At 39.7% G+C, this 24,954-nt stretch overlaps 1 protein-coding gene across 1 annotated transcript in view; it reads left to right on the top strand.

The window, feature by feature from the left end:
• The window catches only part of LOC128855265 (uncharacterized), a 101,540-nt gene that overhangs the window by 72,789 nt on the left and 3,797 nt on the right, over nucleotides 1-24,954 (top strand). The window contains exon 4 of the mRNA XM_054090009.1: nucleotides 24,547-24,816. Within this exon, the coding sequence (XP_053945984.1) occupies nucleotides 24,547-24,816 (270 nt within the window). The remainder of the gene's footprint in view (nucleotides 1-24,546; nucleotides 24,817-24,954) is intronic.

The following is a 24,954-nucleotide window of genomic DNA, read 5'->3' as shown; positions in this document are numbered from 1 at the left end:
GCCATGATTAATGACTTTTTCGTGCCTGAATTGGACGATGTTGATGTGGACGACCTTTGGTTCCAACAAGACGGCGCTACATGCCATACAGCCAACGCAACAATCGATTTATTGAAGGAAACTTTTGGTGAGCGCATTATCTCGCGCCGTGGACCTGTGGCGTGGCCTCCAAGATCGTGCGATATAACACCGCTGGACTATTTCTTGTGGGGCTATGTGAAGTCGCTTGTCTACGCAGATAAGCCCGAGACGATTGACGTCTTGGAAGAGAATATTCGGCGCGTTATTGCTGACATACGGCCCCAATTGCTGCAAAAAGTGGTCGAAAATTGGGCCTCTCGGCTGGAATTTATTCGAGCCAGCCGCGGCGGCCACTTGCCCGAAATCATTTTTAAAACATAATGGCAAACCCTTATCTTTATAATAAAGCTAAATTCTTGGTCATTAAATTAAATTATATACGTTTTATTTCATCTTGAAAACCTAACCTCTAAAAAAAACACCCGAGAGGAAGAGAAGGCTTCACACTAAACGGCTGTCAGTCATTAGTGTTTAGCAAAGGTGTATTTCTCGCATTCAGCCAGCTCCATTATGCACATTTTTATTTAAGTTTGAAAGCGTGTATCGGTTAGTAATTTCCAAACGTTTGTGACCTGTTACTTGAGGTGGGGATGCCAGCGCATAAAATACTTAATTATCAACCATGAAAATGGCTGCCCCATTTCGAGGTTTTTATGTCTGAACTTTACACTAAAAATCCATTAAATTGCATATTCTAATTTATTACTTGCAAGCGCATCAGCATTCACACGCGAATGAAATAAGTAACAATTCCAACCGCATGCACACACAGAGACTCACAAGCCCACTCAACACAGCACACAATTCAAAATTCTTCATCGCACTTCCGAAAACCTATTCCGCTCATATTAAAATTTTACACTTTTCAAACTCAAATTTTTCTACAATAAAAATTTCCGGCTTGGCAATAAATGGGATCTACACATACTTTCATGTATGTATATATTTATACATATGTGGGTGAATCTACATTCGTATTTGTATGTTTGTATATATTTACAATATTAAAATAGCTATATACATATAAATCTGGTAACGCTTCGGTGGTGATCACTGCACCACAACCACACAGGAAGCCACTCATTGACTAAACTCGTGGTTGCCTTCTTCACAACACACAAACACTTCCCCCTCCTTGCTCTGCCCTCGGTATCTTTAAGCTACACAATCGCCATCCCTGTGCGCCATATCAGTGACCATTTGGCAAGTCCTGACCAGCAGTTGGGTTGGCGGAAGCTTGCAGCGACATAATGTGGCACAGTTAGGCTGGCTCCTACGAATATATCAACTCTAGCTAACCCACACACACTCACACACGTGCAAATGTGGCATATGAATATGTGTGTGTGTGTGTGTGTGTGAACTCATTGTAGATGAGAGACATTGTGGCACGGCATTCTATTGCAATAATTCATAAAGTGTTGCATGCAGCAAGCAGCGAGCAGCAGCGGTAGTCGCAAGTGGACTATTGGCTTCCACTATGGCACTGGGAGTGGCGCTGGCAAGCATAGCGTGTCGCGCTGTTGCTGAATATCTGCAACCGAAATTAAAATTGCGCCACACACGCACACAGACACTCACACTTGCATGCACGCATGTGAGTGTTCATATGCACATTCATTTGGACTGTATGTGTTGCAAGTTGCTCGCTGCCCATTTCCAGTTACCGGTTTGCAATTTGTTCGTAACTCATTGTTTGCCATTTTGTTGTTACACACACAAACAAACATACATACATACTTATATACGTTCACACATGCATACGTTCATACATGCATATATGTACGTATATTTATGGCAGTCACTGTGCCTCATTGCAACAAATACTCTAACTTTTACTTTTGCCTTTGTTTTTTGTGCACAACTAAATCTGTCACTGTTGTGCTTTTGTCACTGTTGTTTTTGTTATTGTCTTGCTACTGTGATTGCTCTTGCTAGCTGCTGGCTGTTGCCTGGCTGCCTCGCAGTTAAGTTATTACTTCATCAAACCGGAATCACCGAAACGGCAGCATCACCAACCAACCTACACCGTCACCGCCATCACCACTAACAACAACAAATAACGACGTAGAAGTACAGCAACTAACATCAAATGCAAGCGACAATAATAAATAAAACAGCGCACTTGTAACAAAAACAACGACAATAACTACTGGCACGCTACTTCACTCAACGTGCGCGGCGAATGAGTTTCAAAGGATCCCAATTTTTATACCCGCGCACTGGTGTCCAAGGGTATTATAATTTTGTTCACATAAGGGTTGTATGTAGCAGCATAACGGAATCGAGATAGATACAGAAATATGTGTGTCGAATTGATCAGAATTATGAGAGCATTTAGTCATATCTATCGATCCGTCCGTCTGTGCCGATAACTCGAGCAAAAATTAATATTCAATGAAGCTTAGTACACCAATTACCCTTTGCTCGAGGTAATTTGTTGTTTGAAAATAGACAAAATCGGTCGCTAACCACGCCCACCTGTCATATAACGGTAATTGTCAGAAAAGAAGAAAGCGTGACATCGCTGTTATAAAGGAAAAACGTACTCAAATTTGTTAGAAATATGAACCCAAAAAAATTAAAGTGGGTGACAAGAGTACCGCTATAAGTAGCACTAAAGCACCATCTTGATACCATACATAATTTCGACCACTACCTGCCAAAAATTACAAAACTTAAAGGGAGAAAAAACATGTACAGGTATCCATTGCTGTTGATGCAGTGCAGGAGGAGAAAAGTATATAGGCTAGAGAACTGCCCTATGCTATCCCCGAAAGCCACACTGAGGAACCTCAAGCGCCGAGCCGCCAAGTCCGGACATTTTCAAAGAAAGTATTTTTCTCTGCAAGATCCCGACAACAATAGGAGAAGTCCAAGCTTTCTCGCATGAGTTCCGATTACACAGTGGCCGGTGAACACCGTTATGAGTTTGCAAATGGAACGGCGGGAAGTCCCCAACACTTTAAAAATCGTGCTTCTGTTGTACTGAGGCCAAAGTATTTTTGAGATAGTACACGATAAGACAGAACTCTACCTATCTCGCGTTTTTTTTTGAGAAAGTAATTCCGCAGTTTCCCTTTAGCAATGGTCAAGGGGACACCGATGCCTGAGGAGGGGTTAACTGAAACCCCCCTCTGTCGATGCCTTCCTGGCAAGCTCATCGGAAATTTTATTTCCTTCTATGATCCGATGCCCTGGAACCCAGATAAGATAAATGTTTACTGCACCTTCGAGACGTTTGATCTCCTTCTTATTGAAGTTGACCAGAAGAGAGCTGCAATATGGCGTCGATAGGGTCTTCATCGCAGCTTGACTTGGAATAAAAGTAAAGCTTATACAAGTTTGAAGAATGGCCTAGACTTTAAGTAAGTTCACATATGGCAGATTAGCTGGTTTTCTTCATAGAACCTTATTTAAGTGGACTAACTCACTCAGGCCTTAAAAGACCATTGTGATACCACTGCACGACAGGAGAACCTGATTTATTTTTCTTCGTAGAACCAATTAGTGGGTATTATACAATATATATAATGTATAATATATGTATAATCTTTTTGATCTATGTTGGCTTACGCGGGCATAGTCGAAGCCTTCATAAGTATTGAGAGAGCAGCAAAATGTATGGGTTTAGAAATAAACGAAGCCAAAACTAAAACGCTAGTTTCAACTACATCGAACTCTGTCAGCCACAATGTGAGTCAAATACTAAAAATCGGCGACGGAATCGAAGTGGTGAAGGAATTTAAATACCTTGGGGTAATCATTAATCATGACAACAAAATTTCTGCAGAACTCGGCCACAGAATTCTTATGGCCAACCGCTGCTATTTTTCGCTGTGTCAATACCTAAAGAGTCGCCTCCTAGACAGAAAAACAAAGACTTCACTGTATCGGTCAATTATAGTTTCCATCTTGCTATACGGTAGTGGAACGCGGACACTCTAATATGCAGATAAACAGAAGCTACTGATTTTCGAGAGCAGAGTTCTTCGAAAAAATTTTGGCGCAATATGCGATAAAGACGAGTAGCGAAAACGCTACAATCATGAACTCGAAAAACTATATGAGCACCCATCTGTGATAACCACAATCAGATTGAGATGGGCAGGTTACATATTGTGGAATAACATGGGCTACTCACCTCAACAAATACTCTTCGGTAAATGCCACAGCCAGAGGAGAAGAGGCCCGCCCGTTTCCATGACAGTCGGTTCTACGTTACCGAAACGACCCGGATTTATATCCGGCCAAGGACTGTCACTCCAACAGCATTCACCGTATGTAAGTATGGGGAATGTTTATGCTGCTACAACAACAACAGGCCGCCCGCCGGTTATATGGATAGACGCCGTAAAAGAAGACGCAGGCTTATTGGGATTTCGGGCATGGAGGGCATAGGCACGAAACCGAGACTTTTGGAGGCATATGCTACAGCAGACGAAGACTCGACCAGGGTTGTCCAGCCAACAATGATGATGGTGATCTTTTTAATTACGGATTGGGAGTTAAGTACGAAAAGGTAGATAATTCAATCATATGTGAACCAATTATTAATAAAATTTGCCCAAACTTGGTACACGTGTCGCTTTCCTAGATTAGACTCAAATATTTTTGAGATCGGATAGAACAACGCCCACTTTTTATGTAATAATAATAGTAATAATTGGTGTTTACACTCTTTGTTGGGTGTTTGGCCGACCTCCTCCTCTTATTTGCCTTGCTGTTTCTCCACAAATGCAAACATCTTCAATTTTATGCCACCTCCGAAAGGTAAATGGTTTTTTATGAGGTGAGGAGCTTTTTCATGGCAGAAAGACGTTCGGATCAGAAGATGCTCTGAGATTTTAGAACTGCCTGCCGAGGGGCGACCGCAATTAGAAAAACTGTATCTATCATTTGGTGTTTCCATGTCCACATGCGTCACGCACCAACCCTGCGGAAATGACTGTCCTTAAACGAATACGAATCCATCTCATTCCGTTAATCTAGAACCAAATTGTGTGAAAGAGAAACGCTGTGGCTCCTAAAGAGATGTGGAAGGCATCTGTGACCTTTTTTAGAAACCTTAAAGTGCCATTAGTTACCATGTCATTTCATGTTTCATTCTTCTTCAACTGTATATCCACTGATGGATGTTGGCAGTCACATTTATTAATAAAAATTATGCGTTTTTACAAACTTATTTATGTGTATTACACTTTTATATTTAAATTATATTGCCAATAAAACTGGAATATGCTTCCCTGCCTTGGGCCGTGGTCATTAGTACCTCAATCATCTTCAGCACTATCCATTCGCGGATGTTTCTTAACCTGCCCATCTGTTTTCGTCCTATGCCCCTTTTTCTTCCCCTCGATTATTAGTTGGGGTAATTCATATTTCGATCCACGAATGAAGTGTCACAGGAATTTCATTGCCAATACCAAATCCTAGTATCCAGGTTAGGTTTGGTAAAGTGGCTGTCGTACGACGCACCTAAGCCAAATAGAGGTCTCATTTGGGACCCATCCTCACTCCACTTGGTCCTCTTTAAACCATCCTGTGGAAAGTCCACATCTACTTAGACTCGCTAATTTTATTTCGTCAACATCCGCGATGCTAACCAGGAAAGCGAATGCGAGCAAATTCAACCTTCTTCTGCACAGAGCCATGCAACCGTATAGAAGGTGTTGAATTGTCTCGTCCTATTCTACATCCTGGATGCCTCTGCAAAAGTAAAAATATGCTTCCCCAATGCCTTCTCCTACTACTAATGGCATGCAACTGTCTTCAGCGATTATTGGCAATACGATTATTGGCAATAGAAGATGTTTCTATCATATTTATGTGCAGCTTACATGTTGCCGAGTTCATAGATACCTTCTGCTCAAATATGAACGAGACGTTATCAATAAAACGGTCCGCGGATGACATATGGCAAAAATAATTTTTTTGTTTTTTGGTAGAACTGTTATAAGCTTACATTGCAAATTTTAGCGTGATATGTCACATAGTTTGTTTTCTGTGCTACTGTAAACAAGTCAAGCTCGAGTGTGCTCTTCGAATTCTCTTTTATGACTTCAATTGTATCAAAATGTTTTCCACGGAGCGGCAACTTGAGCTTGGGAAACAGGAAAAAGTCACATGGAGCCATATCAGGCGAATACGGTGCTTGTTCAAATAATCGCGAACAAGACGTGATGTGTGAGCTGGTGCATTATCGTGATTCAAGAACCATGACTTGTTGTCCCACAATTCCTTCCTTTTAAGACGAATGTTCTCGCGCAAACGCCTTAAAACGTCTAAATAATATTCAGCGTTAACCGATTTTGCGATTTGTGCGATTTTCAAGCACAATTTCCTTCACTTTTCCGAAGTTTTCGTCGTTTACTGATGTTGCTGGACGACGTTCATGAGGCAAGTTTTCAACCGATGTACGGCCCTCTTTGAACGATTTGTACCACTGGAAAATACGTGCACGCGATAGAGCAGAGTCCCCATAGGTTTTCTGCAACATTTTTAAGGCGTCTGAAGCCGAAATTTTGTTGGAATAACAAAATTTCAAACAAATTCTTTGTTCAACTTGAATTTCCGTCGTTAAACTCGAAGAACACACTCGTGCTTGACTTGTTTATAGTAGCACAGAAAACAAACTATGTGACATATCACGCTGAAATTTGCCATGTAAGCTTATAACAGTCCTACCAAAAAACAAAAAATTTATTTTTGCCATATGTCATCCGCGGACCGTTTTATTGATAACGTTTCGTTCATATTTGAGCAGAAGGTATATCTACTTTGTCTTGGATAATTTGTAGCGTAGTGCCCAGTCCAGTTAAGCCCAGCCCAAGTAAAACTTAACTAAAATGTGCGCGGGTGTCTAAAGTTCGGTCCGCACCGAATTCAGCACTTCCTTACTTGTTTCTTTTTGTTTTTGTTTGTGCTTTTACCCAACTCTTCTGTTTTTTTTTTGTTTTTAATTATATGTGTGGCATGTATATTTTTTCAAATTTTTAATCCTTTGGCGACTGCTTTTTGGTGCTTATTTTGCAACTGTAAATTAAAGCTTAGAAATGTGGCACACAATATTTCTGGTTTTTGCAACTTTATTACTGTTACATTTATTGCGGTATTTATTTTGTTGTGGCTTTTATTTTTCTTGTTGTTGATGCTGTCGAAATGTTGGCATAGAAAGATTTGCGAGTTAGTTTAGGCGCAAAAGTAGGCCAATGATAAGGAGAAAAAATCTTCAATATTTGTTGGTTTAGTTTTCATTTAAATTTTTTATTTCTATTTCGAATGTTAACATCATTTCTTACAATATTAGTTGCTGCAAACGGGGTAGCAGATTTTATTATGTACGGGAAGTATTAGCAAAATTGAGTTTTTCGCTGTTTTTTTTTTCACAACGAATATTATAAAAATATGTCTCCTCGGTGGTTTGGTGAACATAAACTCAACTGAGTCAACAAAAGCCACTTGGAGATTGAATATTTCTTTGGCTTTTTGTACTTAGCATTGGAGAAGTTTTTGATTGTGTGGAACTTAAGCTGAATTTCCGTGGATCTTTAATAAAATAACCCATATTGCGTAAGAAATTTATACAAGGTGGCGCAAAATTAATCAATCTATAAGAAAATTTGTAATTTTTGCAAGTGGCGTCTTATGTCTGTTATATTTGATGCATGTGGGTAGCTGCAGTATACAGAAAAATATGCAACAGAGCGCGTGCGTCAAGGTTAAAATAAAGATTTCCATCACTCAAAATATTTTTTTTATTTAATTAATAATATTTTATCAATTTGTTATTAATTATTTTCTTATTTAAAACAAAATTGAGTGATTAATTTTGCGCCTGCAATTTTGCATGATTTCCAATCAGAGATCTGATGAGATTTTGCAATGCTGACAGATGAAGCCTCCCTATGTTTCAGAGTGGGTATCAGGCAATCTGGATGCTATTCTTAGGCAATCCGTCGCCTCACGTGCGTCATACGCGTCACACATTCCAAATACCTGTGGGAAAGTAAAGAAATAAAATTTGTGTTACAGGGTCCGGCACTCGAAAAAAGGCCATAAATTAAATTTAGAAAATTACTTTTATTCAATTCAAAGTAAAAAATGTGTGAAAATAATACAAAATTAAGAATCAATTTACTTTTACTCGATATGACCCCCTTGTGCCTTGACTATGGCCTTGAGACGGTCCAGAAATGAGTCGCGAACTCCCCGAATGTGACTTGCAGGTATTTTGGCCCACTCGCAGACAATGCCTTTTTTCAGCACCTCGAGAGTGGTAATCTTTTAGTTTGGACCTTGATCTCCAAAATGGCCCAAACAGAGCTGTTGTGTGGACGTTATGTTCGGAACTTTGTTTTTTAGCCACTCTTGGCTCACTCGAGGTCTGAGAAACGGTGTCGAGTCCTGTTGAAACGTCCATGGTCTGTCACCAAAATGTTTGTCTACCCACGGCTTCAAAGCACCCTCCAGAATACTTTTCCGATAATATAAGTATTTCCGCAAGCTTTTCTTCGCAAGCGCGTAGTTCTAGTAGTATTCGTCGCATCGGTTCACGCTAGAGCTTTTTGGAAAGCTCTTTTCACGTGCTAACACGTGTTTGATTAATTGTTGTTTGCTTTTAGTCGTTCGTGAGTTATAGCGTCGCAAACATGGAGCAAAATAAAGAGAAAATACGGCATATTTTACAGTACTACTACGATAAAGGCAAAAATGCATCTCATGCTGCCAATAAAATTTGTGCAGTTTATGGACCCGATACAGTTTCCATTTCCACCGCACAACGATGGTTTCAACGTTTTCGTTCTGGTGCAGAGGTGATCGAAGATGCGCCACGGTCCGGTAGGCCTGTCGTCAAAAATTGCGATAAAATCGCTGAATTGATCGAAAGAGACCGGCATAGTAGCAGCCGTAGCATCGGCCAAGAGCTGGGCATGAGTCATCAAACCGTTATGAACCATTTGAAGAAGCTTGGACTCAAAAAGAAGCTCGATGTATGGGTGCCACACGACTTGACGCAAAACAACATTTTTGCCCGTATGGATGCATGCGAATCGCTTCTGAATCGCAACAAAATCTACCCGTTTTTGAAGCGGATGGTGACTGGCGATGAAAAGTGGGTCACTTACGACAACGTGAAGCGCAAACAGTCGTGGTCGAAAAGCGGTGAAGCTGCCCAGACGGTGGCCAAGCCTGGATTGACGGCCAGGAAGGTTCTTCTGTGTGTTTGGTGGGATTGGCAGGGAATCATCCACTATGAGCTGCTCCCCTATGGCCAAACGCTCAATTCGGACCTGTACTGCCAACAACTGGACCGCTTGAATGCAGCACTCATGCAGAAGAGGCCATCTTTGATCAACAGAGGCCGAATTGTCTTCCATCAGGACAACGCCAGGCTACACACATCTTTGGTGACGCGCCAGAAGCTCCGGGAGCTCGGATGGGAGGTTCTTTTGCATCCACCGTATAGTCCGGATCTCGCACCAAGTGATTACTACCTATTTCTGTCCATGGCGAACGAGCTTGGTAGTCGGAAGTTGTCCACAAGAGAGTCCTGTGAAAATTGGCTCTCCGAGTTTTTTGACAATAGGGAAGCGAGCTTCTATAAGAGGGGCATTATGAAGTTGGCATCTCGTTGGGAACTCGTCATCGAACAAAACGGCGCATATTTGACTTAAATCGCATTATTATAACCAATTTTATGAACAATTGAAAATTCAATAAAAATACCGCAAGACTTTTTTGACAACCTTATATTTTGCATGTACCTTGACGCCAGGCTCCATTAAAACGATTGGGGAGCGCCCATCTGCGGTTACAGCGACTCAAATCATTGTGGTGAGTGCTGCCTACTGGTGACCAATCAATCGCTCAATTTGAAAAATTGTTTCGGCAGAAAACTCAAAAACTCAATGTTCGAAAATTGACCGCTTTCGGCCAAACGCTCTCTCAAGTGTGACTTGTTGCTGCTTTGGTATAAGATCATGCGATTTTTGTATATTGTAAGCCTTGACTTTGAGATCATTTTTCGTTTGAGATATTTTCAGTTCTACAGGGTTGCCCATATTCGACGGATCTTCAGGCATTTCGATGACCCTTTGGGCCTATTCCAATCGACGAGGCTTGTCAATTGAATCTTATGCGGGAATAAATGCAAATCAATGCGGATAATTCGTTGTAAAGTGGTCCGAGCAATGCCCAACTGCTGAGAACGGCGATTTTGGGATGTCTTTGGCGACGTCTCAACACTAGCCCGTACAAGAGCAATATTCTCATCCGAGTTGGCGTCTTTGGATTAGAAAGAGCATCACCAGTCGAAAACCTTTCGTACAAACGTTTAATGGTGTTCTTAGAAGGCGCAATTTTCACGTTATTTAATTTTTTATACGCACGTTGAGTTTTCACAATTGACTTCTTTTGTTGAATGTAAATTTCAACAATTTGGGAGTGCTCGCGTGGCGTGTACTGTTCCATGGTAAAAATCTGTTTGGACTGACGCTTCCAACGCGGTATGTCATTAAGCGATCTGACATCTCTGTCGGTCCGTAACAAAGTTTACTTTTTAAGGCATTTCGATAATCGTTTATCCGCTTAATAATTTTCTAAATGAAAAATTTAATTTTTGTGACGTTTTACGTTGTTTTTACAAAATTAGTTCAGCGCATGAAAAACGATGTGAGGCAGTGAAGTGTTCCTATGTAAACATTCTAGGTACGTTGGCTGGTGGAAGTGGTAGTCGGTCTTTAAACCAACTTATTTATTTTAAGTGCAAACCCATTGATCTGGATTATATCCCTACGGTCATCAGTATCATTCAACAACGATGAATTAAAGTATCTAAACCTAGTGGCATGCCACACAGGCGAGCGACAGAATAGATTCATGTATCCACTAAACTAGTCGAGACAGGCTTGTGATTAAAGCAAATAACAAAGAGGCGCTTTTTCTTGGCCGATTAAGTTGCGCCTTTGATCTGACGTCCCATTTTGGCCAAATTCGTTGTACAGCGGTACATGTCAGACTATCAGCGTATCTCGTGTTGGTTGAAGTTACAATGCTGCTTGCCTCACGTAGTTTGTACACAACCTAATCTTCTTCTTCGCTTCTTAGTTGGCGCGATAATCCCTTGCGCGATTTTAGAGGAGTTTAACAAAGCGCGCTAGTGTTTTCTTTTTTGTGCTAATCGGCGAGAGTTGGACACACCAGTTGAAGCCAAGTCCTTCTCCAGCTGATCTTTCCAACGCAGAGGAGGCCTTCCAACATCATATTAAAGAAGTGACACTACAGCAAGTCACCCAGTCTGAAACATCGTTTGGTATCAAACGGCTCGGAGAGGTCCTTCCCAATTCTGACGGCGCTGCTGATATTGAGTAACGTTATCTTCCATAGCCGTACACGCTCTATGATCGATGAATTTCTGATAAGAGCGAAATTCCTTCCGTGAAGTTACATGCACTATGGTTTTATTAACATTCCTTTATATTTCCAAATCCCATTCGGCTATTGAAACGAATTTGACGTGTGCCTTTAGGATGGATAAATAAATACGCATCTGTAGGGTAATACATTTACGCAACACTTAACTCTTTTTCTTTCTTTATCACCTTTATTGTTGTTGTTGTAGCATCATAAACATTCCCCATATTTACATACGGGGAATGCTGCTGGAGTGACAGTCTTTGGCCAAATATAAATCCGGGTCGTTTCGGTAACGTAGAACCGATTGTCGTGGAAACGTTCTTTATCACCTCTTCTTCCTCTGTGTATATCACCACTCTCTCCAAGCTAATAGGGTGGGGCTGGATGTGTGCTCACGAGTTATTGCTTTCTTTTGTATTTAAAAGGGAATCGATTTGTTTAGCTCAAATCTTAGTTCAAATCACTCACTTCGAATTATGAAATATTCGAAAGTTTATTTACTGCACTCAACTCTTGACTATTTCACCTTGACTTTAAAACTTTCAATGCCAAAATAAAAATTATGATAAGAAATGTATTTTTATTATTTTATTTTCTAAATAGAAGCAAGAAAAGATTAATCAAAAATAAATGTTTTAATGGTTATTTAAAAATAATAAAAGATGAAAAAAAAAACTAAATATATTAATCAGCAAAATTGAAAACCAAAAATAAAACCAAAAGTTCAGAATAGTTCAATAAGTTCACCCACACACACACATTCGCATATTTGTTGATTTAATTAAATATTTATAAGCCGATGTATTTTCTGATAATGAATCATTTTCAGGTTATCTATAGCCAGCAACCAGCGTGCGGCCTCGACAGCCGGCAACAACTGCGCCAGACTCGAAGCACAAAATGCTTATCACACAAATAGTCACATACACACAGATATTTGCATATTTGGTGCTAATCTCACAACCTGTTAGTTAATCAGTTAGTTGTACTGTTGTAATAATGCAACATTGAAAATTAGTAATGGAGTTTTTTAATCCAGTAAAATTTGCAAATTCATTAATTTTACTTTGCTGACCACGACAACGTCGATTTCGTTGTGAATTTGTCGATATGTCTGTGCATTGTATTTTCCTTTTATTATAAAGCTTTCGAATTGACAGCCATATGCTGAGTTAAAATCAATCAAATTGAATCTATGTATTTATTTCACGAAATAATTAACTTACAGGCGAACTCTAAACTACTACAGTGATATCGTATGCTATGTGTAATCAGTTGTGGTTATTCAAAATAAAATTCTAGCGAAGCCTAATCGATCGAATCGAGTAATAATTCACAGCGAACTGAGCGAGTTCCCTGTAGGAAAGCCACTAGCAGCGAACTGATGGGCTTCTAGGCAATTCGGTATTAGGATAATATTACCCTCAGTAAATCGCGAAAAGTACGGCTTAGCAAAAATAGAATGCGCGCAAAAACAGTACTGGCAACCTCCTAGCAAAGTAATTAGTTCGGTGTGAGCTATCCTTAAATGTATTGCTGAACTCATGCGACTTCATCATCGCACAGCTTTACAGCTCGGGCTGAGCTTTAGCTTCGTTCACGATTCGTTTGCTTGCATCTCGATTCTCAGTTATAATTCTATTCTAATTCTATAGCCCAGTCTTCTCAGGTTCATTAGAACTTTTTCAAATCATTTTCGTCTTTGACGTCCTCGTGCTTTAGAAGCTATAGAGTTGTATGAAATGACTGACTTCTGGGGACGGACATCTCTCATGCACGTAATATGGCCCAACCATCGCAGTCTTTGGGACCTGACGTATTTCACGATGTGCTCGCCCTTACATGGCTGCTGTAATTCTTCTCTGTATCGCATCCGGTAGATACCAGCTTGCAATTGGAATGGAGCAAATAACCTACGCAGCACTTTTCGCTCGAATACTCTTAGATTCACTGGAGATTCAATTTTTTAGAAGTCCAATGTTCATAGCCGTATGTAAGAGCTGGCCGTAGAAGTATGAAGTTTAGATTTTAATCGTTTGATATGAGCGAATAAGTTCTGTTTTCTACCGTAATCCGGCTTTGTATTGTGTCGTGTGAGCTATTGTCGCTTTGTATCGTGACGCCCAGATACTTTAAAAGTTTATACACCCTCGAAGCGGTAAGTGCCAATTACTATGTTTTCTGGCTGTCTTCTCTCTGTCTTGCGTGAAATCTTCAGATGTTTGGTTTTTCTACATTTATTGTGAGTGCTACGATTTCAGCACCTTTCTCGATGTTGAGCACCTGTCAATGTTTTTTAATGGTTTCAATGGTGAGCTTCGAGCGGTTAAAGATATTACCAAATTTTACTTCATCCCTAATTGCATAATGCAGTGGAAAGTTGAAAACGGTTGTAGAGAAATAATCACCTTGTTTGACTCCGCAGGAAATGTCAAAGGGAAGCGAAACTGACTGCTGAACTTCTACTTTTCCGTTTTGGTCGTGTGGCACCTGCCCCATTATTATTATTATTATTATTATTATTATGAGAGGATTTAGCACCGCGTCCTGATAGATTTACTATGTCTTCTTTATGGATTTGGAGTATTTCTCTGATCCTAACTTCTTCAATAAATTTTAGTTTTATCCTGTTTTATTAAATTTAATTTCCTCCTCCGACAAAATATGTTTACGCAGCTGCTTGTACCGCTCATGCATTTCTTCCTCCCTGCAGAATCTGCAAGTTCTATTGGAGTATATTCTCAGGTTATTAAGATGATAATTCAGTCTATGACACTCTGATGTTCCACAATTATTCCCATTTAATCCCATATAGTCTTTAAATCGGTTTAGGTTAAAGCTACCTTTCACTGACTTTGATTGCGATAAACCCTGTATATTTTCTCATTATGATCTTCTTTGCCTTTTCTCTACTTTCAGAATAAGTGAAGAGAAGTTACACTTTGCTACGCCACAAATGGTTCTGGTCCTATAAATTACCAAGAAATAAAAAAAATAAATAAAAATCAACGCTTCTTCACTCACGTTAGATTAGATTAGATAAGATTAGATTTGTGGGGGGTTGGACAAGTCCAAGCACCCAGTAAGTAGACCATTGTACATACTACACCCGGATAGATTTCAGTAGAAGGAATAGAGATAGGAAAGATAAAGAGTGGGTGGTAGGACGGATAAATTAGTTTGAGGTTACTCTTTCACAAATCTCTTGGATTCATTGATAAATTTTAAGAGATCCGGAAGAAGAAGAGTATGAACTTTATCCCTACTCAGTATATCGCAACCCAATATCCTAAGTCTGATTTTGAAAAATGCTGGACAGCTACAGAGAAAATGCTCTGCAGTGTCTTCATTATCAAGACAGGATAGGCATATCGGGCTGTCTACGACCCCCTATGGTAGCCATATGCTGACCACAAACGTTGTGCCCTGTTATTACACCCACCAGTATTCTCAGGTCCTTTCTGCTGAGTTTTGCTTTTTGGTTCTTTCACAAGACACTTGGCTACTCTGCACGAGTTCAACTCAGACCAACGTTCTCAATAGGTAGACCTCATGAAATCGTCAATCCATAGTTGAATCGATGCGAAATTGACACCTAAAAAGGGTTCAGGGCCTAGTGGCATACTTGTAGAGCTTTCATTTGCCAATTTATCAGCTAACTCGTTCCCTGTAATACTACAATGTCCAGGCACCCAAATAAGACTAACTTTGTTGTGTTTCGCAACACTGTTCAGTTTTGTTTTACATTCCCCGACTAACTTCGAGGAGCAGCGTGGGCTAGTAGGGGCTTTCAGTGCATCTGTCACTACAAATTTGAATACTGTTGCCCCGCCACTTTTTCTCAATTTGCTAGTACGCCAAATTCAAGATGGCATAGACTTCCATAAGGAATACCGTGACCATCTGTCCTATGGCATAGGAGTACTTAGTGTCTTCGTCTAAGTACCATCCATATCCGCTTCAATCACTGGTTTTGGATCCGTCGGTGTAGAAAGTGTGCTGTTATCCCGTTAATAGGTTATCTGGACTTACCCATTGATCTCTATCTGGGATCAAAACATCATACTGCCTTCCGAAGCTAATGATAGGCACCCGATTATCCACTGGCATCGAGAACAGTGTGCACCGCTCCGACAACTGGTGGTATATCTGACAGTGGCCAGTGCTTACTTCATTTCCCCAGACTCCGTTTAACTTGGGCCTGCATACTGTCCTCATTGCTTCCTTTCCAATTTGAAGATATAGAGGTTACCAGTTCAGAATGGCATTAAGGGCATCACGAGATGTCGTACTCGTGGCACCTGTGATACCCAAGCACACACTTCTCTGCAGCCTGTTTAGGGGATTTATTCTGGAACTTGGCTTTCCACCATACTACAGAGGCGTATGTAATAATGGGTCTAATCAGGTTACTTCGTTACCCTCTGAACAACAACTGATTGGACGAGTGTGTCAGTAGGTAAGAAATTAACGTTGAGAATTCTGCTCCCGAATATGCAGTGACGTGGCAGCTGAAGTTACTCTCACAATTTTGCTTCGGATAACCGAACCTTATAATCTATTATCCCTGCCATGTTATAATATAATGGTTTATTTTCTTTTTTGTTTATGTAGGAAAATTCATGTTCACAATAATATGTTTGCATAACTTTTACCAAGTATGTGAACTCCTAGACTTTTTTAATAGCTTATTGTTGACCGCCAGCTTGTATTTTTTTAGCTGTTTGGATATTACTTATATTATATATTATTGGCTTGCTATTTCCCCCGATATTTGCAGGCTTAAATTTGAAGCCACTTTCTTAAATTTGAACAGTAATCTCGGAAAATTGTCCCCGTTTACTGCTATCAACACAACATCGTTTGTGCATCATGTTATTTTAAATTGACCAATAGTCATGCGGAGACCCGAGGCGACTGTTTTAACTAGTTAGAACATTTCATCCATAATAACATTGAACCAGAACCTGTTGTAACCAGAATCAACTCTGTTAGCTTACCTTTGACTTTATCGCTGTTTAATTCGCATATTGAAGCCAAGATATTATTTGGAGTTTTTTTTATTCAGCGGTCGTATCACATTATTTAATCGCACCACGTCAAATGCATTTGCAAGATCGACGAAATTCAAGTAGACGAGTTTATTAAACTCTAAGGCTTTGCAAAGACTTTTTATTGTCCAGTACAGTGAGTTGCCCAGCAGTTGAAGCGTTTGACAAGGCACATCAGCAATGAAGTCAAAAATCCTGCGATTTTGATGAACCCCCGTGCCAGTAGTAGCTTTCGTTGTTCTTAGGATAGCCTTTCTCGCTTTTGATTGGATATGAATGTGAAAAGGTGTGGGTTCTAGAGGAACCTCCATTAATGCCGTGGAACTCTTATTATGCATAGGCAAGGATACCATGATTTTTAATTGCAAGTACGGCGATTGTTTGGATTTACCTTCTCGCTTTAGCACCGCCACACTCGGAAGTGGTTCCCAATTGACTCAAACGCACTAGTGCGCAACTAGCGTTTTTCCCCTACAGGGTTTGTATTGGTGCGAGTAAACATGTATGTATGATGTGTATCCTCACATGTAATTATGTACATATATTATATGCAGATGAGATGGTTTACCAATACCGCAACAGTCGAATTATACATATTTAATTTCCAGAGCATTAAATACATGAATTGATATTTCCATATGCGGACATGGGATCCTATGGAAATGGCTGACTTTAAATTCAAAATCCAAAATTGATTTTTAATTCCCTTTATTACAATTAATTGAATATGCTATGGTTTGAAATATTTAGCTACAGTAAAATGCGAATTGAAAGAAAAAAATGCATCGAAAATATATTGAAAATTACAAGAGTTGGTAAATATTTTAGTTTTGTTTTTCTACACACTGGCTTATCCAAATATGCATGCTTTATTTTTAAAACTGAATTAAGTTAGTCAAAACATGTGATTTGTATGCGATAGATTAGACCACTGAAGCGGCGAAAAGATAAGCAAAATTTGGGTGTTCTTTTGTTGAGCGGGATGATCAAAAATCAAAATCAAAATTCTGAAAGAAGTTCGTTATAGTAAATATCATAAGCTGTGAAAAGAATTTCTATTTTTTCATAATATTATAAGAAAATGGCTGCCGAACTGCTGGTTGGTGACAAATTCTTTATTTGAAGGCCGCCGGCCGAATTCAACTTTACGGTGAACAAAGAATTATTCTTTTGAATTATGAAAATGAGAAAGAATGGAAGTGAGATGGCTTTTTTTACCTTTCCAAAAATCGCCAGTTAAAAAAAAATGCAAAATTAAAAAGTTGGTAGAAGTTTGTTTATAAAAAAAGAGGTTGTCTGTAAAGTCGGTTTACTGACGATAGTTTAACGTGACACCGTCATAAGAAAATATTGATGGAATGGTTGCAATTTTCAAAACAAAATTTTAATTTTATTTGTTTGATAGATATTTTGTATGGATATAGAGAAGGAGGTAAATGGAATTGCAATGGAATAGGTCAAGTTACATTTACACAAACGTGAAAAATGACGAAACATTTATCAAATTCATGAAAGATATCTTCAATTTCGATTGTGCATCAGACGTTAATAAGTCAACAACACTAAGAGGCACCATCATCGATTTGCCTTTTTCAAGACACTTTACACTCGAAACACTCCCTTTCATTTCCTACTTTTTCTATCATCGTCCTGTTCTCAACAAAGAAATGGTTCATTACCATGCACAGAGGAAGAAGGCATATACAAATACAAGTATGTGAATTTATATACCTACATATGCGCATATACATACATATATATGCTCACTCAAGTAGGACAGAGCCAGATGTCGAACGTTGCCGAACGCGGGGGCCGATTGTGCTCTTTGTCGTTCGTTCCGCGCTCTCGCTTGCAGTTCAAACACATTAGCTTACATTTGCTTGCGTACGGAATAGATTCGTATATTTGATATGTCCATATGATTTGTATGCATCTTTACATATAGATTTATTCTTTTTGAAAATTGCGCGAAATTGTACATGTATATATATTAGTATAAAACATATCTTATAAGGTATGTGGTAAATATTACCATACATTTTTTCCTTCATATACAATAAAAAGGCATATGCAAATACAAATATGTGAATTTATATATGTACATATGCGCATATACATACATATATACGCTCACTTAAGTAGGAGAGAGCAAGATGTCGAACGTTGCCGTTCGTTTGCTTTGTTTGCTTTGTCGTTCGTTCCGCGCTTTCGCTTGCAGTTCATTCAATGCAATGAGCAAGGTAACGGCAATGAGCAAGGTAACGACATATGAGCAAGGTAACACTAATGAGCAAGGTAACGACACATTTTTTCGTGCGTGCAGCTTGTTAAATCGAATTATAAGACGTTATCACGTCAAAAATAACTATGGAATAAGTATCAAGGCGCATTCATTAAAGGTGGTGACACTACCCAAACAACAATCTTTTGTACGTTTGATTGTCAAAGCAAAGTATTGGCAAAGTAGAAAACAAAGAATGAATTCTCCTTGTTTCATTCTGGGCTGACAGCCACATGGCCACGGCGAAAGAGATAAATCAAATCGGCTGTTTTACCGATGCCAACTTTAATATAGGGTTTTCGAATAAGAGGTGTTATTTTGATATTCATTATTTTTTAATATAAATGATCGGTTGTTTATTTCATTATACAGAGGAAGGTATGCCGTTAATAGTGGCAAATAACATCAGGCAAATGACCACAACGACCGCGCTTACGGGACAATACCTTTTTCATGAAATTTTCCTTCACCGAATTGCAACGTGGCTGCCCTATGTCTTCGATAGCCTCACGAATTCCATCTTTGAGGTCTTGAATCGACTATGGGCTGTTGGCGTAGATCTTCTCTTTTACGTGGCTCCAAAGAAAAAAGTCACAAGGTATTAAATCACAAGATCTCGGTGACCAATTGTGATCACCTCTTCGGGAGATAACACGGTTCGGAATCTTTTCCCCTAACCTTTCCCGTTGCTTGTGGGGCACGTAGCGCCGTCTTGTTGAAAATAAACGTTGCCCAGATCAATACCATCCAACTCCGGCCATAAAAAATCGTTAATCATCTCTCGATAGCGCACTCCATTCACCTGTAACACCTGTAACCCTTCAGATTCAAAAAACTTGTTCTTGTCTCTTGCATGAGGTAATTGTAAATATACTGTGTTGCCCATATTCGACGGACCCATATGTTTTTTTTTTAATCAAAGAAACACACAATTTTTTTGATGTTGACATCACTTTTTGAGTATGATATCTCTCAAATGGCCGCATTGAGCCTGTACGGCGTATTGTGCCCGTTTTGCAGCATTTTCTATAGTTTTAGCTAACATTTCGGCTGGAATAGCGGCTATTTCCTCACGGCTGTTGTTCTTGAGCTCTTCTATGGTCTTTGGCTTATTAATATAAACCTTTGATTTTAAATATCCCTACAAGAAGAAGTCAGATGGCGTTAAATCGGGGGAACGCGGTGGCCAGTCAAAATAGACATCAAACGACAAGGAAACAATTTCTTCAAAAAATCGATTGTGGTGCGAGCTGTGTGTGGTGGAGCGCCGTCTTGTTGAAACCAGAACTGCCTCATTAACGACGAATAATTGGCATCACAAAAGTGGTTATCATATCGCAATAACGCTCCTGATTGACGGTAACAGCTTGACCATCTTCATTTTTGAAGAAAAACGGACCAATAATCGTTTTCGCACTAACGCCTCAACAAACAGTGACTTTTTCGTCGTAAAGAGGTACCTCTCGAATTTCGTGAGGATTTTCAGTGGCGCAAATACGGCAATTTTGCTTGTTTACCGTCCCATTCAATAAGAAATGAGCCTCATCGGACATGATGATTTTGTTCCAAAATTGCTCGTCATCTTCAGCCATTTCGATGACTCTTTGGGCCCATTCCAATCGACGAGGCTTGTTCGCAGGCAACAATCTTTGCGTCAATTGAATCTTGTACGGGAATAAATGCAAATCAATGCGAATAATTCGTTGTAAAGTGGTCCGAGCAATGCCCAACTGCTGAGAACGGCGATTTTGGGATGTCCTTGGCGACGTCTCAACACTGGCCCGTACAAGAGCAATATTCTCATCCGATCGCCTTGGTCGGTTTTGTACGTTCGTTTCGTACAAACGTTCAATGGTGTTCTTAGAAGCCGCACCTTTCACATTATTTAAGTTTTTATACGCACGTTGAATTTTCACAATATTCGAACACAAAAGTAATGAACACGAAATTCATAATTATGAAGAAATGCATAAAATATAGTAATTTTAGTTATCGATCGGTGCTCCCATTCTATCTCTTGGAGTGCGGCTTTGACGACTTGTGCAACAAGCGACCTGGCGTTGTCGTGAAGAAGTATGGTTTGACCATGTTGATCAGATCTTTTCAGTCGAATAGACTCATTCACGCGGTGTGGCTTGGCAATGTAGATCGCCTTGTTGAATGTGGCATTCTTTTCGAGCATATCCCAGTGCACCATGCCCTCCCAATCCCATCCAATACATAATATGAGGAAGCGGCCTGACTCAGTCTCGGTTTTGGCGTATCTCCTGGAGCCATTCACTCCTTTCTTTGCTTCATATTAATGTATAGGCACGATTTCTCATTTCCCGTGTCGGTACAAAACGAGCTGCTTGTGACCGCGTTTTGCTCGATGGCGGGCGAGATGCTGAAAAGCAATTTAAAGGCGACTTTCTTTGTTTTCTTCGTTGAGCTCGTGCGGCACCCAGGCTCACAACTTTCCGGTAAAATTTCCATTAAATGAAGGTTATTGAGAATCGCTTTCTGATTGTAGTTCATTTTTTCCCCCAATTCATGACCAGTTCGGCGCCCGTTCTCCATCAAAAGTGACTTGAGACGTTCTTCATCGAATTCAGAAGGCCTTCCGCTGCGGGACGTGCCATCAACGTCAAAGTCGCCATTTTTGAACTTTGCAAGCCATTTTCGTGCTGTAGACTCGCCTATGACACCTTCTTCATGCACATCGCAAATGTTCCGTGCTGCTTCGGCATGTTCGGGAATCATGCACTCCTTACTCCACAGCTATCTCTTTGATACGCTTTATTTATTCTACCACTTATTTTCGACTCTCTTCTTCGCTTATTCATTAATTAATCATCTGCAAATATGCAATTTTTTTGTATTGTTGTTTTTTTTTTTGTAATACTTTCTCGAGAAGTACAAAAACTACGGAAGAACAATGGACGAATTGTTAATTTAAATTTCAACTCAATTAAGCCCGGCACAAACGACAAATATCAACAACTTGCAGGTATATAATTTTTTCCTATCGTTGTTGTTGCACTTGCACACATGCTGCTCATTCGACTGATGCTCTCTTGTTTTTTTAACTCATGCACTACCATTTAGCCAAAGGCAGCAGCAGCAATAGCAACAGCAACAGTGACAGCAGTAGCGTCAGAGCTGCTGCGAGAGACGAAGAAAGCAGCAAAGCGTTGTCAAGTTGGCCTGCGGCGCCTTTCAATGCGTCCGTTCATTAATAACACTTTTTTTCTTTGTAAAATTAATAATATTATTATTATTTCAGTAAATTCTGCATTCAATGCCACCTCAAGTTGCGTGTTTGCTATTGCAGCTGTAGCTTTGGCTGAATTGTTAAAACCTTAAAATATATGAAAATATCCGCTGCTCTTGTACATATACTTACGTATATACTTACGCACAATTGCACGCATGTAAAAGTGCATGTATGTATACAAGTGCGCCAGCGGCAATTCAAGTTGCAATTAAAAAGCAACTGCAATTTTGCGGGAGTTTCTTATTTAATTGAAATAATTCGAATGAACAAACAATGAAATCCATTAAGTTTTGAATGTAATATACATACATACAGATATTTGTGTACTCGAATATAAATATGTAAAGGGAAAGTGTTTAGCTTAAAGAAATGAATAAAATCAATAAGCCGATTTACGAGTAAAACTGTGCAATTTACGAAGACTTTGGTGCAGCATATGTGAGAATTTTCATATTTTCTATTAATATATATTAACATATTTATATATTTTCTTCTTACATAAAGCAATTTTGTTGTTTTTCTGCGTATATCCAGAGGATAACTTTGCCTTCAAGCCAATAGATGGCGTATTTATGGTCTGAGTTGGTTAAAATTTGAAACATGCAAGAATAAGCTACCCCAAAGCAAATATTTTATTCTAAAATTTACTCGATAATTGGCTCTGTCTTTGAGATTTCTCTAAAAATGGGATTTATAGTCCGGTTTGGCTCAAGTTTGGCATAAATATTAAATAACTTCACAATAGAGATGTTTTTTTCCCAAAATTTACTCGATAATTGCACCAGTGATCGGAATTTCTTGAAAAATCACATTTATGGTCCGGGTTGGCTCAACTCTCTGCCACGACAGTCGGTTCTACGTTGCCAGAGTGACCCAGATAAATATCCGCCCAAGAACTGTCAAAACAGCAGCATTCTCTAGGATTGCGCGTAGTACTTAATGTTTTTACAACAACAATCTTAGGTTAGGTTACGTTGGTTGCCTCTCTGGTTGCAGAGGGTGCCTAATTAGGCCTGGCGGTACATTCTACTATTACTAGTTTGCACTCAATTTCCCGCTCTAATTCCCAATGTAGTGTAACCATTTCGCGTCTCAGCTAAACGACAAAATACTGTAGATGGCTGCCAATTCCAAATCTAGTAGACATCCAAGAAAACAGGAGTTTAAGCACCGATATCGCGCCAAGAGCAGGCCCAGTGGAATGTTGTGTTTTCTTAACTAAGTTATTTTATATATATTTATTTACTTTACCCTACATTACATATCAGATAGAGCCGCAGCAAAGAGTGACCGGGTTAGGTTATGGTAGTAGTCGGTCTATGCGTTACTGCTACGATAGGCTGCGATACCACTGTGGACCACGTATGAACCGCATTTAATTTACTACGTGAAACCATTTTGTGGCTCTTATAAAGCGTAGGGTTGGTCTCATCCTCACAGACAAAACCATCATTTAAGTTTGAGGGATGTCGATCATGACCTTAGCGTGTGTCACGAATAAATTCGCAATATCTTACACCGTCATTGGGCATGAGACGCATGGCTGCTCAACTCGTTGAAGTTGAAGAAGTTGGCTGAAGACATGCTTGAGCAAGTGAACTCGGGCCCAACGTTTATCCAGCGCTTCATAACGGGTGATGAGACGTAGGTATACGACTTTGACATGCAAACCAGTCAACATGCGGCTGAATGGCGCTATCCACATGAGCCGAAACCCAAAAAACCACATCAACGTCGGTAAAAAGTGAAAGTCAAGCTGCTCGTTTTTTGTTTTTTGATTATCTCGGAATTCGTCCCAAATGGTTCTACAGTAAGTAGAGAATATTATTTGGAAGTTATGCGCCGTTTGAGAGAGAATGTGCGTAAGAATTGGCCTAATTTGTGGAAAGAAAACTCACGCATCTTGCACCATGATAACGCAGCGTCTCACAAGACTCATATTGTGAACACTTTTTTAACCAAAAAATATCACAAAACAACCAACAAATATCATCAACCAACCACCGCATTGACCGGATTTAGCCTCCTCCTTTCCACAAAATTTAAATTGCCTCTCCGTGGATGCCGCTTTGAATCGATAGAGGCCATTAAGGAGAATTCTCTGAAAGAGTTGAAGAAGTTCTCTACAAACGCGGTTAAAAAGTCCATTGATGACTGGACTAATAGTTGGCGTATGTGTATTGCTTCGAATGGAGCCTATTTTGAAGGGGATAAAATAAATTTTGATGATTAAACAATTATTTTGCGTTTTATTCAACAATTCCCGGTACTTTTTTGACAGAATGTAAATTTCTGTATAAAAACTTATATATATGTTTGTGCGAGTGTCTTTCGTTATACAATTTCGTTTCTCATTTTGGCAAAATTCAAGAAAGAAACTTTGTCAGACCGCGGTGTCGCCACCCATCACTCAAAGCCGAAATAATTAACTCATTTTGTATTCTTCTCACTCATTGCAGCTTACAAACTCAGATGCCACATCTGTGACGCTGAAGGGCGTAAACCGTGAACTAACCGGCAACTATCAATGCGAAGTATCCGAGGATGCGCCGGTCTTTCACACCGATATTCGCGCCGCACACATGCAGGTCATCGAACTGCCCAAAGATGAGCCGGCCATGCAGGTGGACAAGAAAGTCATCACGGCGAACGACAACTTCAAGGCCGTCTGCACAGTGGGACCATCCTATCCGCCAGCCAACATAACTTGGTACATCAATGGCCGCAAGGTGAGTAAACTGTAAAATGTGAACTGATGCCTTTACATTTGATGCCTTTTTTTGCTAAAAGTATTTAAGATACTCCTTCCGGCAGCAGAATATGCAAATTGTGAAAATATAAATCGATTTTAAAGCAATTTACTTTTT

The sequence above is a fragment of the Anastrepha ludens genome, chromosome 2, assembly GCF_028408465.1.
Source record: "Anastrepha ludens isolate Willacy chromosome 2, idAnaLude1.1, whole genome shotgun sequence".
Classification (NCBI taxonomy): domain Eukaryota; kingdom Metazoa; phylum Arthropoda; class Insecta; order Diptera; family Tephritidae; genus Anastrepha; species Anastrepha ludens.
The sequence above is the reverse complement of the archived record's forward strand: the minus strand, read 5'-3'. Positions and strand labels throughout refer to the sequence as shown.